The sequence below is a fragment of the Schistocerca americana genome, chromosome 11 (genome assembly GCF_021461395.2).
Source record: "Schistocerca americana isolate TAMUIC-IGC-003095 chromosome 11, iqSchAmer2.1, whole genome shotgun sequence".
NCBI lineage: Eukaryota > Metazoa > Arthropoda > Insecta > Orthoptera > Acrididae > Schistocerca > Schistocerca americana.
The window spans coordinates 142503625-142522112 of NC_060129.1; the positions used below are offsets into that span (position 1 = coordinate 142503625).

Sequence of the window (18488 nt, forward strand, 5' to 3'; positions counted from 1 at the left end):
TACCGAAGCACGACTCACGCGCGCTACTCACAGCTTTACTTCTGCCAGTACCTCGTCTCCTACCTTCCAAACTTTACAGAAGCTCTCCTGCGAAGAGAGGTACTGGCAGAAGTAAAGCTGTGGGTACCGGGCGTGAGTCGTGCTTCGGTAGCTCAGTTGCTAGAGCACTTGCCCGCGAAAGGCAAAGGTCCCGAGTTCGAGTCTCGGTCGGGCACACAGTTTTAATCTGCCAGGAAGTTTTCAGTTCCAAATAGTTCCACGACTGTTTAGGAGAAAAGCGCAGGTGACTCCAGTATGTAAGAAGGGTAAAAGAACGGATCCGCAAAGTTACAGACCAATATCGCTAACTTCGGTTTGGTGCAGAATGCTCGGACATATTCTCAGTTCGAACATAATAAATTTTTTTAAGAATGAGAAGCTTGCGTCCACGAATCAGCATGCTTTCAGAAAGCATCGCTCGTGCGAAACTCAGCTTGCCGTTTTCTTACGTGATATACTGTGAAATATGGATGAAGGGCAACAGGCATTCATATTTCTAGATTTCCAGAAAGCATCTGACACGCCACCCACTGCAGGCTCTTAACGATCGTACAGGCATATGCAATAGTTTCACAAATATGTGACTGGGTGGAAGACTTTATAAATAACAGAACCCAGTATATTGTCCTCTGTGGTGAGAGTTCGCCAGACACAGGGATATCGACAGGAGTGCCCCACGGAAGTGTGGCAGGACCGCTGTTGTTTTCCTTATACATACACTATGTGATCAAAAGTATGCGGACACCTGGCTGGAAAGGCCCACATCTCGTGGTCGTGCGGTAGCGTTCTCGCTTCCCACGCCCGGGTTCCCGGGTTCGATTCCCGGCGGGGTCAGGGATTTTCTCTGCCTCGTGATGGCTGGGTGTTGTGTCAGCCTTAGGTTAGTTAGGTTTAAGTAGTTCTAAGTTCTAGGGGACTGATGACCATAGATGTTAAGTCCCGTAGTGCTCAGAGCCATTTGAACCATTTTTGAACCTGGCTGGAAATGACTTGCAAGTTCGTGGCGCCGGAAATGACTTGAAAGTTCGTGGCGCCCTCCATCGGTAATGCTGGATTTCAGTATGGTGTTGGCCCACCCTTAGCCCTGATGACAGCTTCCACTCTCCCAGGCATACGTTCAACCAGGTGCTGGAAGGTTTCTTGGGGAATTACAGCCCATTCTTCACGGAGTGCTGCACTGAGGAGACCGCTCCAAAACATCCCAAAGATGTTCTATGGGATCCAGGCCAGGACTCTGTGCAGGCCAGTCCATTACAGGGATGTTATTGTCGTGTAACCACTCCGCCACAGGCCGTGCATTATGAACAGGTGCTCGATAATGTTGAAAGATGCAGTCGCTATCTCCGGATTCCTCTTCAACAGTGGGAAGCAGGAAGGTGCTTAAAACATCAATGTAGGCCTGTGCTGTAATAGTGCCACGCGAAATGCAAGACCCCTCCATGAAAAGCACGACCACACCATAACACGACCGCCTCCGAATTTTACTGCTGGTACTACACACGCTGGCAGATGACGTTCACCGGGCATTCGCCATACCCGCACCCTGCCATCGGATCGCCACATTGTGAAACATGATTCGTCACCCCACACAACGTTTTTCCACTGTTCAATCGTCCAATGTTTACGGTCCTTACACCAAGCGACGCATTGTTTGGCATTTACCGGCGTGATGTGTGGCTTATGAGCAGCCGCTCGACCATGAAATCCAAGTTTTCTCACCTCCCGCCTAACTGTCATAGTACTTGCAGTGGATCTTGATGCAGTTTGGAATTCCTGTGTGATGGTCTGGATAGATGTGTGCCTATTACACATTACGACCCTCTTCAACTGTCGGTGGTCTCTGTCAGTCAACAGACTAGGTCGGCCTGTACGCTTTTGTGCTGTACGTGTCCCTTCACGTTTCCGCTTCACTATCACATCGGAAACAGTGGACCTAGGGATGTTTAGGAGTGTGGAAATCTCGCATACAGACAGATGACACATCTGGCACCCAATCAGGTGACTACGTTTGAAGTCCACGAGCTCCGCAGAACACCGCATTCTGCTGACTCACGATGTGTAATGACTACTGAGGTCGCTGATACGGAGTACCTGGCAGTAGGTGGCAGCACAATGCACCTAATATGAAAAACGTATGTTTTGGCGGGTGTCCAGATACTTTTGATCACATAGTGTATATACATGTTTTCCCCCATTTCCAGCAGGAATCAGTCCCTGGAGTTCGTCGCGTTTACTAATAGTCAATATATATATATATATATATATATATATATATATATATATATATATATATATATATATATATATATATATATATAACCTTCAGAATTTGAAAGAGAGTATTCCAGTCAACATTGTCAAAAGCTTTCTGAAGGTGGCAGGGGTAAAATACAGGGAGCGAAAGGCTATTTACAATTTGTACAGAAAGCAGATGGCAGTCATAAGAGTCGAAGGACATGAAAGGGAAGCAGTGGTTGGGATGGGAGTGAGACAGGGTTGTAGCCTATCCCCACTGTTATTCAATCTGTATATTGAGCAAGCAGTGAAGGAAACAAAAGAAAAATTCAGAGTACGTATTAAAATCGATGGAGAAGAAATAAAAACTTTAAGATTTGCCGATGACATTGTAATTCTGTCAGAGACGGCAAAGGACCTGGAAGAGCAGCTGAACGGAATGGACAGTGTCTTGAAAGGAGGATATAAGATGAACATCAACAAACCAAAACGAGGATAATGGAATGTAGTCGAATTAAGTCGGGTGATGCTGAGGGAATTAGATTAGGAAATGAGACACTTAAAGTAGTAAAGGAGTTTTGCTATTTTGGGGAGCGAAATAACTGATGATTGTCTAAGTAGAGAGGATACAAAATGTAGACTGGCAATGGCAAGGAAAGCTTTTCTGAAGAAGAGGAATTTGTTAACGTCGAGTATAGATTTAAGTGTCAGGAAGTCGTTTCTGAAAGTATTTGTATGGAGTGTAGCCACGTATGGAAGTGAAACGTGGACGATAAATAGTTTGGACAAGAAGAGAATAGAAGCTTTCGAAATGTGGTGCTACAGAAGAATGCTGAAGATTAGATGGATAGATCACATAACTAATGAGGAGGTATTGAATAGAATTGGGGAGAAGAGGAGTTTGTGGCACAGCTTGACTAGAAGAAGGGACCGGTTGGTAGGACATGTTCTGAGGCATCGAGGGATCACAAATTTAGCATTGGAGGGCAGCTTGGAGGGCAAAATTCGTAGAGGGAGACCAAGAGATGAATACACTAAGCAGATTCAGTAGGATGTAGGCTGCAGTAGGTATTGGGAGATGAAAAAGCTTGCACAGGATAGAGTAGCATGGAGAGCTGCATCGAACCAGTCTCAGGACTGAAGACCACAACAACAACAACGTTTGTGAACTTATCATTTCCGAGAACGCATGCTAATACAGCCTGATTACCTGTAAATACTACATTAATGCAATAAATGCTCAAAATAATGTTCGTCAACCTCAATGCATTTGGCAATACGTGTAACGACATTCCTCTCAACACCGAGTATTTCGACTTCCGTAATGTTCGCACATGCATTGGCAATGCGCTCACACATGTTGTCAGGCGTTGTCGGTGGATCACGATAGCAAATATCCTTCAACTTTCCCCACAGAAAGAAATCCGGGGACGTCAGATGCGGTGAACGTGCGGGCCATGGTATGGTGCTTCGACGACCAATCCACCTGTCATGAAATATTCTATTCAATACCGCTTCAACCGCACGCGAGCTATGTGCCGGACATCCATCATGTTGGAATGACATCGCCATTCTGTCATGCGCTGAAACATCTTGTAGTAACATAGGTAGAACATTACGTAGGAAATCAGCATACATTGCACCATTTATATTGCCATGGATTAAATGGGGGCCAGTTATCCTTCCTCCCATGATGCCGCACCATACATTAACGCGCCAAGATCGCTGATGTTTCACTTGTCGCAGCCATCGTGGATTTTCCGTCGCCCAATAGTGCACATTACGCTGGTTTACGTTGCCGCTGTTGGTGATTGACGCTTCGTCGCTAAATAGAACGCGTGCAAAAACTCTGTCATCGTCTCGTAATTTGTCTTGTGCCCAGTGACAGAACTGTACACGACGTTCAAATTCGTCGCCATGCAGTTCCTGGTGCAGAGAAATATGGTACGGGTGCAATCGATGTTGATTTAGCATTCTCAGCACCGACGTTTTTGAGATTCCCGATTGTCGCGCAGTTTGTCTGCTGCTGATGTGCGGATTAGCCGCGACTGCAGCTAAAACACCTACTTGTGCATCATCATTTGTTGCAGGTCGTGGTTGACGTTTCACATGTGGCTGAATACTTCCTGTTTCCTTAAATAACGTAACTATCCGGCGAACGGTCCGGACACTTGGATGATGTCGTCCAGGATACTGAGCAGCATACATACCACACGCCCGTTGGGCATTTTGATCACATTAGCCATACATCAACACAATATCGACCTACCGCAATTGGCAAACGGTCCATTTTAACATGGGCAATGTATCACGAAGTAAATACCGCCCGCACTGGCGGAATGTTACGTGATACCACATACCTATACGTTTGTGATTATTACAGCGCCCTCTATGACAAATCGAAAAAAGTGGTCAAACCAAAACATTCATATTTCTTTACGTACTACACGAATATGTAATAAAAAATGGGGTTCCTAATTTTAAAAAAACGCAGTTGATATCCGTTTGACCTATGGCAGCGCCATCCAGCGGGCCAGCCATTGCGCCATCTGGTTTCCCCCTTCAAGATAGACGAGTTTCGTTCTTTGTAGTTTTTTCGTTTGGCGCTTATTTCGTGAAACATTTGGCCCTGTCACTATCAGTGGACCACCCTGTATACGTAACCCATCTGTTACCTGTTTTCCGAGAATATACAGGGTGTCCGAAAAGTCTCTCCCTGATTACATAAATTGATAACTCAGGCTAGAAGTAAGATACAAATATGAAACATATGTGGATTTGTTTACAACTATCAAAGTTTTTTTGTTTTTTTTGTTTTCGGTTCGCAGTACGTAAGTAGTGGATGAGGTGCAGTGCCCAGCAAGCCATGTTAACCAATCAGGAGAAGGCGCAGTGTGTCCTGTGGTACCATGAGACACGATCACCAACCACAGTGCAGAGACACTTCCAGACAACATTTGGAAGGAATCTACCTGATGCCAGGAGCATTAAAGCCTGGTATGAGAGGTTCAAGAACACAGGATCGGTTGCTGACCTTCCGAGGGCGGAAGCTGTAAGGCAGTCTTTTTTGCGAAGTCCGAAGAAATCGGTGCGCAGGGTGACACACTGAATTACAGATGCCAAAAAGCTCTCTCCATGACATTTTACACCAACGTTTATTGTTTCGTGCATACAAAGTTCAAATCGTTCAGGCCTCGTTGCCCAACAACAGTACCACGTCTATATGACTTGCGGTCGCAATGCTATCAGGTATTGAGGAGGATGATGGTAATCTCAGACGGATTGCCTTTTCGACGAAGCGACCTTTTTTGTCAGTGGAGTAGTGAATCGCCATAATGTGCGCATTTGGGGTTGACAACGCCCTGGTGAGGTCACGGAGTGCACCAGAGGCAGTCCAAAGGCGAATGTGTGGTGCGCGCTATGTTGTTGTTGTGGTCTTCAGTCCTGAGACTGGTTTGATGCAGCTCTCCACGCTACTCTATCCCGTGCAAGCTTCTTTAACTCCCAGTACCTACCGTAACCTACATCCTTCTGAATCTGCTTAGTGTATTCATCTCTCGGTCTCCCTCTACGATTTTTACCCTCCACGCTGCCCTCCAATACTAAATTGGTGATCTCTTGATGCCTCAGAACGTGTCCTACCAACCGATCCCTTCTTCTAGTCAAGTTGTGCCACAAACTCCTCTTCTCCCCAATTCTGTTCAATATTTCCTCATTAGTTATGTGATCTACCCATCTAATCTTCAGCATTCTTCTGTAGCACCACATTTCAAAAGCTCCTATTCTCTTCGTGTCCAAACTATTTATCGTCCATTGCACGATCGAATTATCGGGCCATTCTTCTTCGCTGAGGCTACCATCGCATCTGCAGTGTATCTGGACATGTTGCAACTGTATGCTGTTCCTCAGCTGCTTCAGTATCACCCCGATGTCTCGTTTCAGCATGACGGTGCACCGCCTCATTGGGGTTTGGACGTCTGTGCCTATCTCGATATGACCTTTCCTGGGCGATGGATTGGTCGTGATGGGCCAACGGTTTGGCCTCCACGCTCTCCTGACCATTAGACTTCTTTTTATGGGGTTATGCCAAGGACGAGGTCTACCGAACACGTGTACCAGATCTTGAAACCCTGCGGCAACGGATAACCGCAGTCGTTGAATAGATCCCTCCAGTGATGTTGGCTAATGCGTGGACGGAAACTGAATATCGCCTAGATGTGCTACGTGCTACCAAGAGTGCTCATCTGGAAGTTTACTGATATGAGAAAAAAACTTTGATAGTTTGTAAACACTTAGACACCAGTTTCGTATTTGTATCTTACTTCTAGCCTAAGTTATCAGTTTATGTAATCAGGGAAAGACTTCTTGGATACCCTGTAGAATGTCGTGCTCCAGTTTACAGAGTCAGCTCATTACCGAGCCGCACGTCACAGAGAGATGGTAAGTCGCCCGCCTGGTGTTGCAGTCCAAGTCGCGGTCGCGGTCGACAGATGAAGAGGCTCCACCAGCAGCAGAGGCGGCCGTGGACGGCTCAGCGCCAGCAGGGCCGGACAGCCAGGCCCCAGCCGACGCCATGCCGGACGTCGCGGAGGAGGAGCCCGCAGTCGAGAACGACGTCGCGCGCTCCGACGAGGAGGAGGAGGTGGAGGACGACGAGGACGAAGAGGAGGAGGCTATCACAGAGGTCAGCCAGTCAGTGTGACGCAGCCACTCGGTGGGTGACTTGCAAGTTTGTCGATCCGTCATCCATTTTCCTCTCAAGCCTTCCTCTGCAACAGAAGTCCAGTGTTGTGGAGCTTTGAGCAGTGTTTAACCCTTTCGCGAGCCGTGGAAAACACGCTTCCCACTACAGTGAACTCGCCCCTAGTCCCGTGGGATTCACAGTTCCCACCTCTGTACGGTGCTACCACCTAGTGAACAGTATAGGATACTACTTCCAATCGCCGGCCAGAGTGGCCGAGCGGTTCTAGGCGCTACAGTCTGGAGCCGCGTGACCGCTACGGTCGCAGGTTCGAATCCTGCCTTGGGCATGGATGTGTCTGTTGTCCTTAGGTTAGTTACGTTTAAGTAGTTCTGAGTTCTAGGGGACTGATGACCTCAGCAGTTAAGTCGCATAGTGCTCAGAGCCATTTGAACCATTTGAACTACTTCCAGTCGGAAGTTCCCGCCGTTTATGCTGTACCTTCGCGCAGAGGCATTGTATTAGAGATGGGGGATCCGCTCACATAACTAATGAGGAGGTGCTGAATAGGATTGGGGAGAAGATAAGTTTGTGGCACAATTTGACTAGAAGAAGGGATCGGTTGGTAGGACATGTTCTGAGGCATCAAGGGATCACGAATTTAGTATTGGAGGGCAGCGTAGAGGGTAAAAATCGTACAGGGAGACCAAGAGATGAATACACCAAGCAGATTCAGAAGGATGTAGGCTGCAGTAGGTACTGGGAGGTGAAGAAGCTTGCACAGGATAGTGTATCATGGGGAGCTGCATCAAACCAGTCGCAAGACTGAAGACCACAACAACAACAACATAGCTGTTTGTGAAAGCATTTTTTTCTGTTGACTGTGTCGTATTCGAGAAATGGAATGGATCAAAGAAGCGTGAAGCATCTTAATTCAGGCATAAAACAAGGAAAGGTGGATGTATGACCCACACGACCCGCTTTCTCATAATAAGATACATCGGTAACCTTTAATTGTGATTAATATGCATATAACGTTACATGGTGACATTCGATTTGTATCGTATTGCCTTAGCTTACGAAAAATCATGCTTACTTGATTGCATCTCTTGCTTTATTTCAGCATGCCAGGAAAGAGAAATGGGCAGCGAAAGGCGGGAAAGTCCGTGCAGTTTTGCTCAGTGCGACAGAACGACGACTGCAAAATTCTGTTCCAAACTCGAAAAAAATGACCTTAAAGTGAATATATTCCTCTGTCTTCCTTCTTTCTTTTCAGGCAGGGTCGAACCCAACAACGTCTGGCTTTTCGCGGTCGTTCTGCCCTAATACGAAGATTTACTGTCACCGCCAGCGCAGTAGAGATGGGGGAAGTTATTCATAGAGTTGAATCTATCAAAGGAGTGAACAGTCAGTGATTCAGAAAAAAAGAACGGTAGCTCCAAACGTTTCCCACAGCAGAGAGAGAGAGAGAGAGACGGAGCATATCAGTGGGGCCTCTGCTGGTCAGAGCACACTGCACGCCACACAACACAGCCGGTGCCGGCCTCTGCCCTGCTTCTGCCTTGGCTGCCTGCATTGTGCAGTGCCCCATTGGATTTTGTGTTTCACATATGCCGTGCCGTCTCTGTGCTTCCTCTGCCGCGGGCGGTGTCTGGCGCAGCTTAACTTAGCATCGCACTCCGTCGGCGATCGTTTCAGTCGCACGTCCTGCCCTCTGGGCAGTTGATGCGAGCAACAGGACCGAGAGCCTCCTAGCGGAGAACATTAGAACTACTTGCAACAACCTGCTCGCAAGAGAACGGACGATTTGTCTCGGAGCGGGTGACTGGCGGCCATTCACCGCTCCCCCTACCCTCGGAACTCGCCCGCTCAACGCTCACCCCACCGTTTTCGACTCTAGCCAGAGCGTTGAGCAAAGCAACTCAGGTGTCACTCTGGTCTCTGGGGTCTCAGCTCACGCAGTACTACAGCTCGCGGCTCGACCAGCTTGACTCAGCGCCTCTGCATCGGAGTTCGTCTCTACTGGATATTGTTCTTCGTAGTAATATCGCTATGTATATTACATTATTATGTTATGTATACATCATTTGTTTTTATTTTATTTTTATTTGTTTAAACTGATCAGATTAGGTTCCTGACGACTCCTCTTACTATAGGATTTTTATTATGGACACTCGAATTTACGCTTTAATAGCGAGTGAACCGATAAACGTATCGCAAAATGTGATACACCAATATTTACCTTGTTTTATTCTGCATAAGGTTATATGCAGCACTTTAGTCTTACAGTCAAATTCATTTTTTTTTTCTTATTCTGGTACGGATTTTGAGATTTTAGGCGTCTTCGAAAGGAAACGTTCACTTTAAAAATATATGGCTTGCGATGTATTTGTACGAGGTTAATGAAATTTTAATACATTATAGCCAAATATATTGTTAACGTAAATCTCAAGTTACAACATTTTCCGATCACCCAAAAAACCACGATAGTGCAAAATAAATCAATAATCAAAAACTTTGTCATATCGTGGAAATTTCAATAAACAATACAAAATTCTTACTCATTATCTGTGTTACTTCAAAATAGGATCAAATAAGATCAAAACACAGATATCGTACTGGAATAAACCAAGTTTAAAGGGCAATGTGCCTTCCATTTATTTTCTATTGTGAATGAGTGGTGAGTCATGAAAAAGAGCTAGTTCATTTCAGGGAGTGAACAGTTCTGATCCGATCTCTGAAAAGAACAGTTTTGCCCATCTCTACATTGTATAGCTGAGTGTTGCTCTGTAGAGGAACCTTTCAGTGCTGTTTGCGTGACATTTTGTGATTTTTTCCTCAAAGCTATAGTATAAGGTAAATACTTTTGATTTACCCAAATTTATGAAGGAAAACGTAACATTGGAACGAGCAGAATTCCAGTTTGAAACAAAAGGAGCCATTTCTGCAGTAAAATGGATGGATAACCGTCCAGTCACTTTCCTGTTCTCAATTCATGACCCTTGAGAAACAGACACAGTGAAAAGGAAAAACAAGGATGGTACTAGTACAGAGATTTCTTGTCCTGAAGTTGTGGCAGAATACAAGAAAATAATGGGTGGTGTCGATAAGTTTGGTCAGTTACGAGAAAGGTATGCTATTGTCATACGTTCTGTAAAATGGTGGCACAGAATATTTTATTTCCTGGTGGACGTTGCTGCAGTGAACAGTTTTATCATGCGGAAAATAAGTAAAAGAGAAAGTGGGCAGCATGATCAGCTGCATCTAGCCAGACAACTGATCGCTGGCTTCTCATCCCGAAAAAGGCGTGGACAAAAACCTGTCTTTCTGGCAAAAAGGGGTAAAGTACCTGAAGATGTTCGTTATGTGGCTGTAGTGGAGCGTCAACCTATTTTAGGAGAAACCTACTGGATGTGCCGTCATGGTAGTACCAAAGCTGCGGAAAAGAGCACTCGTGTTTGTACATATTGTCAAATACCACTTTGCATAGACCCATGTTTCAGAAAATTTCATGGCAAGTAACTGTGAACAATCGTTTTAACAAAAGAAGTAAATTTATAAAATAAATATGACATGTACTGTCGTTTAACTCCAAGGAAGGGCAGTGGGAAGAATACTTCCCACCTTGTTGTGTGACCTCACCTTCACAGTTGTAACAAATTTGACATTCTGTTTGATAAATATACCTATCTCCTAACTACTATCAGCTCTCCATTCACTAAAAAAAAATTGCTCAATAATTTTGCCCACGAAAGGGTTAAATTACTGTACCCTAAGTCTTTGATGTTACTGACCTGTAAAACCTAAATAAACAGTAAATACAGATGATCGCCACACCTTTCTAACGAAACACACAGTGGAAATGAAGTGTTAAGGTGCAATATGCTCAAAGAGGCTAAAAATGTGGCATCATGGTGCACACTGGCCATTGGAGTGCAGTTCCAGTGCAACATGCATTCAATAACAAGATCCCAAAAAATGGTAAGTGGAACCAAACAGTAGTTTAGTCTTATGAAACATGGACTCCAAACAGTTCTTTCTTATATGACAAAAAACTGTAATATATATCTTTAAACATTATGCAACACGATTATTGTAATCTTACACTACTGGCCATTAAAATTGTTACACCAAGAACAAATGCAGATGATAAACGGACAAATATATTATACTAGAACTGACATGTGATTACATTTACACGGAATCAGGGTGCATAGATCCTGAGAAATCAGTACTCAGAACAACCATCTCTGGCCGTAATAACGGCCTTGATACGCCTGGGCATTGAGTCAGACAGAGCTCGGATGGCGTGTACAGGTACAGCTGCCCATGCAGCTTCAACACGATACCACAGTTCATCGAGAGTAGTGACTGGTGTATTGTGACGAGCCAGTTGCTCGGCCACCATTGACCAGATGTTTTCAGTTGGTGAGAGATCTGGAGAATGTGCTGGCCAGGGCAGCAGTTGAACATTTTCTGTATCCAGAAAGGCCCGTACGGGACCACCAACATGCGGTCGTGTATTATCCTGCTGAAATGTAGGATTTCGCAGGGCTCGTAACACATCTGCAATGTAACGTCCACTGTTCAAAGTGCCGTCAGTGCGAACAAGAGGTGACCAAGACGTGTAACCAATGGCACCCCATACCATCATGCCAGGTGACAAGCCAGTAAGGCAATGAGGAATACACGCTTCCAATGTACGTTGACCACGATGTCGCCAAACACGGATGTGACCACCATGATTCTGTAAACAGAACCTGGGTTCATCCGAAAAAATGACGTTTTGCCATTCGTGCACCCAGGTTCGTCGTTGAGTACACCATCGCAGGTACTCCTGTCTGTGATGCAGCGTCAAGGGTAACCGCAGCCACGATCTCCAAGCTGATAGTCCATGCTGCTGCAAACGTCATCGAACTGTTCGTGCAGATGGTTGTTGTCTTGCAAACGTCCCCATCTGTTGACTCGGGGATCGAGATGTGGCTGCACGATCCGTTACAGCCATGCAGATAAGCTGCCTGTCATCTCGACTGCTAGTGATACGAGGCCGTTGGGATCCAGCACGGCGTTCCGTATTACCCTCCTGAACCCACCGATTCCATATTCTGCTAACAGTCATTGGATCTCGACCAACGCGAGCAGCAATGTCGCGATACAATAAACCGCAATCGCGATAGGCTACAATCCGATCTTTATAAGAGTCGGAAACGTGATGGTATGCATTTCTCCTTCTTACATGAGGCATCACAGCAAATCGGTTGGAAACTTTCCTCATGTCAGCATGTTGTAGGTGTCGCCACCTGTGCCAACCTTGTGTGAATGGTCTGAAAAGCTAATCATTTGCATATCATAGCATCTCCTTCCTGCCGGTTAAATTTCGCTTCTCTAGTACATGATCTTCGTGGTGCAGCAATTTTAATGTCCAGTAGTGTACAATAAATATTTATCACAGACCACTAAGCATTATTCATAAATAAAAGGAAGCCAAATGCATTAGGAATAGAAACAAATATCTTTTTAGTTAGTTGCATAGGTGGACTACATCTCCAACAACTTAATAGTAGTAGTAGTAGTAACGTGAATTTTGAAACACAGCTGACCGGTTGCAATAAGATTTTACATTAACATGGTCTTGACACTGATTATGAGTGACATTATCAGAAAATCTAAACTATTACCTAAAAACATAACAAACAATTGACACAAAGGAAAAGCAAGAATGGATGTCTATTTTACTGAGTAGATTTATTAAACACTCTACTCGCATGTACTAACAGGTGAACAGATTTACCAGAAAAATGCTTTCGTCTCATAAAATACTTCATGAGAAGATAATATATAAAACATATCAAAACTACAGACATTACAACTATCATAAAATTGGTAATTGTCACTAAAATTACAGCTACATGGCGTAGCACACTATACACCATAAGGGCTGTAACAGCAAACAAGCATTGGAGTTGGCATTAGACCATGAGCCTCACAGGAGGAAATTATGTACGTGAAACAAGTTCCTCCATCTACTGGCAATAAAAAATAATCAGCTGCTTACATTAACAAAAATATTTTAAACAGCATATAACTGTTCATCTCATAAGTCAATAGTCAGTATTATGCAAATAGATACGTACACAGAATAATGCAACAGCAATGATTCTATACATTTTGTATGAAAACAATTATAATGTAATAAACGAAAAGAGAGAGAAGAAGATGATATTTTAGAGTCTATTCTGAGGAAAAAGAAGATTTAATTTTGTCATTTTTAAGCAGGGGCTTTATACCATTGAAGATATTTTTATGACATAACTGCAACTGTTCATTCAGAACGAAACCGCCATTAAAAGAAGATCTTTGACAGTTTCTAATTCTTCAAGGATACCAAGTCTGCAGTCTTTCTTCTCTGTATGTAGAATGCTGATGCCATTGAACTTCTTTATGCTTGTGGCCTTTAAATAATAGGTGATCAGCAAAGGATGAGTTACATATCTGTACACTTTTGCTAAGTAATGTTGTTTATGTCTAACTGCAATTGTTCACCCTCTTCATAATATATAATAGACCTGGCATGTGTCACAGCTAATTCTGTACACACATGAGTTTTGCAAGGTACAGTGCATTAGTTTCAAATTGTCAATAAGATTATTTTGCAAGTTATTATTCGTAGAAAATGTTATTTTACAGTCATATCTGTTTTGGGGGAGATGTTGAATCGTGTACTATGGACAAATTAATAACAGTAATAATAACTAATTTATTTAGTAAACCGCTTTTTGGCTTACAGTCTGATGACAGTGTTGTAAACCAAAACCTGGTAAAGTAAATAATTTAATACTATAGAACATCCACAATTTTGTGCATTTTATTTATAAATACATTGAAGTTTTACCAAAAATCAGTAAGAATCAATTAACACCTACATAATTGCATCAAAAGTCTGTATAGATATCCAAGATCTCCATCAACCATACAGGGTGTCCCAGCAGGAATGGCCAGTGTTCAGGGCTGTGATAGGAATGGCGATTTGCAACCAAAATGTCTAGTAAACATGGGCTCTACAACGCATACCTAACAGCTGTGACCACTTGTCCAGTAGAAAGTATGTTTCACAGCAACAAAGAGGATGAGGTGCTCATATCTCCTCTTGAGGCCACATTCAGTGGACTTTTTATCTTGTTACAGTCCATACTACCTCCTCTAAAGGTATGGAAAGCAAATAGCTGGCAGTATAAGAAATGTGTCTCGCTGTATCAAGATGGAGAAGCATTCATAACTCTTAAGGTATGTAAGGTAAGCGAAGAAGGGAAAGCAGAAAGGTGGAAGGAGTATATAGCGGGACTATACAAGGGCAATATACTTGAGGGCAGCGTTATAGAAAGGGAAGAGGATGTAGATGAAGATGAAATGGGAGATACGATAGTGCGTGAAGAGTTTGGCAGAGCACTGAAAGACCTAAGTCGAAACAAGGCCCCGGGAGTAGACAACATTCCGTTAGAACTACTGACAGCCTTGGGAGAGCCAGTCCTGACAAAACTCTACCATGTGGTGAGCAAGATATATGAGACAGGTGAAATACCCTCAGGCTTCAAGAAGAATATAATAATTCCAATCCCAAAGAAAGCAGGCGTTGACAGATGTGAAAATTACTGAACTGTCAGTTTAATAAGTCAGGGCCGCAAAATACTAATGCGAATTCTTTACAGACAAATCGAAAAACTGGTCGAAGCTGACATCAGGGAAGATCAATTTGGATTCCGTAGAAATATGGGAACACATGAGGAAATACTGACCCTACGACTTATCTTAGAAGCTAGATTAAGGAAAGGCAAACCTGCATTTCTAGCATTTGTAGACTTAGAGAAAGCTTTTGACAATGTTGACTGGAATACTCTCTTTCAAATTCTGAAGGTGGCAGGGGCAAAATACAGGGAGTGAAAGGCTATTTACAATTTGTACAGACAGCAGATGGCAGTTATAAGAGTCGAGGGGCATGAAAGGGAGGCAACGGTTGGGAAGGGAGTGAGACAGGGCTGTAGCCTCTCCCCGATGTTATTCAATCTGTATATTGAGCAAGCAGTGAAGGAAATAAAAGAAAAATTCGGAGTAGGTATTAAAATCCATGGGGAAGAAATAAAAACTTTAAGGTTCGCCGATGACATTGTAATTCTGTCAGAGACAGCAAAGGACTTGGAAGAGCAGTTGAACGGAATGGACAGTGTCTTGAAAGGAGGATATAAGATGAACATCAACAAAAGCAAAACGAAGATAATGGAATGTAGTCGAATTAAATCGGGTGATGTTAAGGGAATTAGATTAGGAAATGAGACACTTAGAGCAGTAAAGGAATTTTGCTATTTGGGGAGCAAAATAACTGATGATGGTCGAAGTAGAGAGGATAGAAAGTGTAGACTGGCAATGGCAAGGAAAGCGTTTTGAAAGAAGAGAAATTTGTTGACATCGAGTATTGATTTAAGTGTCAGGAAGTCGTTTCTGAAAGAATTTGTATGGAGTGTAGCCATGTATGGACAAGAAGAGAATAGAAGCATTCGAAATATGGTGCTACAGAAGAATGCTGAAGATTAGATGGGTAGATCACATAACTAATGAGGAGGTATTGAATAGGATTGGGGAGAAGAGGAGCTTGTGGCACAACTTGACCAGAAGAAGGGATCGGTTGGTAGGACATGTTCTGAGGCATCAAGGTATCACCAATTTAGTATTGGAGGGCAGCGTGGAGGGTAAAAACCGTAGAGGGAGACCAAGAGATGAATACGCTAAGCATATTCAGAAGGATGTAGGTTGCGGTAGGTACTGGGAGATGATGAAGCTTGCACAGGATAGAGTAGCATGGAGAGCTGCATCAAACCAGTCTCAGGACTGAAGACCACAGCAACAACAACAACAAGGTTTGCATTTTACAGCCGATTTTTACTAGACTATTGTGCTTCGAATGATAATTCCTGTCATATCCCTGAGTATTGACCATTCCTGCTCGGACAACCTGTATTTATTAATATAATCATACTTTGAACAATTTCCAGTTAGCGCAGTCCTAAATAATACCTCCAGTCTGTGACAAGTGTCTTCAGGTGTATGTAAAATAATGTGATTTTCAATGCCTAATAATCACTCCTTGGACATGTAACTAGTGTTAGGTCAAAATTCACATAGCGTCCGTAAGATGTTAACGTTTCATAATAAACTTCATAAAGAATAATAAAAATCACACTGAATATAGCACAGAATGTGCTGGAACATGTTGTGCTAAAATAAAAGTAACCAAATGGTGTCTTGAATGAGGCAGAATTTCTCAGCAATTCTGATACTTTGTAGAAGTGTGAAATGCATTATTACAGGTCTAACATAAGAATCTGGAGAAGTTTACAAAAAAAAGTAAATAAATAAATCACTGCATATCCAACCGATGAAAGAATCTTCATTTTACCCATATTTTCATATATTGTGATATGTTCCCGCGTCAGACAGAACGCCAATACTTCAAACAACATCTTGAGAAAGTCAAGGGGCCTAAACTGAGGAACTAAGCCCCAAGCTCTTAGAATTGCTGCTTTGTCACTGTGCTGTTCTGCAGCACACTATGTCTTCCATGTTTGATATAACTCATTTCATGCGAAAATTTTGGACCCTACTGTGTATGTAGCTTGTACGCTGCCCACAGGACACTTAAAACCTACCACTGTTCACAAGACTTACTGTCTTGCCTGTATCGTGCATCCAAGTATTCGTTGAGAAATTGCCACCAATCATGAATGACTAAAGGCTGAGAAAGTTGAAGATCACCTACTCTGTGACCATGCCCAGCCTAGGCTCAAATCAAGAAAAAGTTTCCTTTGAAAAGCAGAACCTTTGAAGTTCCTTATAGACAATGCAAGACTTTTTCGATGGAAATCCAGACAACGTTGAATGGAAGTGCGAAAACATCTTCCAGCTGGTCACAAAGACTGGTTAACGACTGGTGTTGGCTGGCTGAAGACCTCCCTTTCACCGTGAGGTTTGGCATCAAATGGTTCAAATGGCTCTAAGCACTATGGGACTTAACATTTGAGGTCCTCAGTCCCAAAGACATAGAAATACTTAAACCTAACTAACCTAAGGACGTGACTCACATCCATGCCCGAGGCAGGATTCGAACCTGCGACCGTAGCAGCCGTGTGGTTCCGGCCTGAAAATTTGGCATCATAGGATAGCAAATGTGTGTATGGAGAATAACAAACTGTGGCACAAGATTTTAAACATGGTTGAAAGAGCAAGTGTTGAAATTCTTCACGGTAAATGATAACAGCCATACAGTTGCAGGATAAAAATTTATTATAATCCTTGACCATCTCATTTAAAATCCTGAAAACAGTTGACAGGGGAAGTACTGATGCTATGCTGTGTTCGCATCGAACCTCTGTCCATAATTATGTTGTACAAATGGAGATGATGTTTTAACTACTGACGACACCTTTGGCACAATTGTTTTATGTATCTCCACTGCAGGATGTGATTTTAGTGTATTTTACTTCTGATGGAGGTATATTTAGATGTACCGAAACCGTGGTCAAGGATTTTAATAAATCTTTATCCTGAAACTGTTTGGCTGTTATCATTTACCATTTACCATGAACTACGGAACATCTTTGGCAGTCCCCTCTTCGTCTGCTTGCTTGTTCAGTGTGGGACCTCATGCTTGCAAATGGCTTTGCCCTGTGTGTGGTTCAGTTTTGGACACATGTCATCTGATTTGCACATATGGTCAGTGATATATCTGAATGTTCCTTTTCTAAATATCTCTATGCTGTTTACAATGGTGTAGTGCAGGGCTTCACAACATACGTACTCGCGGAGCAAGCTGTGAGCAGCAAGGCGCGAGCACGGAGCAGCGCGAGCACGCAACCCCCCCTACCGGACCAGAGCGGAGAGTGGGGAGAGTCACGTGGGGCACACACAACAGCTGCCGCCAGTCGATGTAAATTCGCGGCCACCTACAGGGATAGCACTCACGAGTTATTACTGTGACAAATGAAACAAATAAAGGAGATTGTACACGTGCCACATAATTTTATTAGCTTAGCGTATGCCTCTACATTCGTATTAATTTGTGAACTGTTACACAATAAAAGGTGTCACTGAAGTGTGGGATTCTCGGTTGTCTTGTACTTTTTGCCCTTTAAAATTGCGTCTATGTTCGGAGTAATTGTTCTTGTGCGTTTTAGGCGCAGCGTGCAGTTTAAATTTCGATCAGACAATGCGTTTCTCAGGCGCGTCTTGTTACATTTAATTGCAGAGAACAGTTGTTCACAAATAAACATGGAACCGAACATTGATATTATTGTAGCCGCCAGTTTGTGCAGACGAGGAAATCTATCCTGAGGGAAGTGTCTGTAAAATTCCAAAATGTTTTTCTTGTTCTGAAATTTGTCTCTGTATTCTCTGTCACACTGCAGGTCAATAATTTCTAGTTGCAGCTCAGGACGAATCTCTTCAATATTCGCTGAATATGGAGAGGAGAACAGATCAAAATCAC

General features: G+C 43.4%; 1 protein-coding gene across 1 annotated transcript in view; it reads left to right on the plus strand.

The window, feature by feature from the left end:
* LOC124553397 (high affinity cGMP-specific 3',5'-cyclic phosphodiesterase 9A) overlaps positions 1-18488 on the plus strand; it is a 223355-nt gene that overhangs the window by 197231 nt on the left and 7636 nt on the right. Inside the window, exon 12 of the mRNA XM_047127263.1 lies at positions 6746-6958. Coding sequence (XP_046983219.1) covers positions 6746-6958 — 213 coding nt within the window. The remainder of the gene's footprint in view (positions 1-6745; positions 6959-18488) is intronic.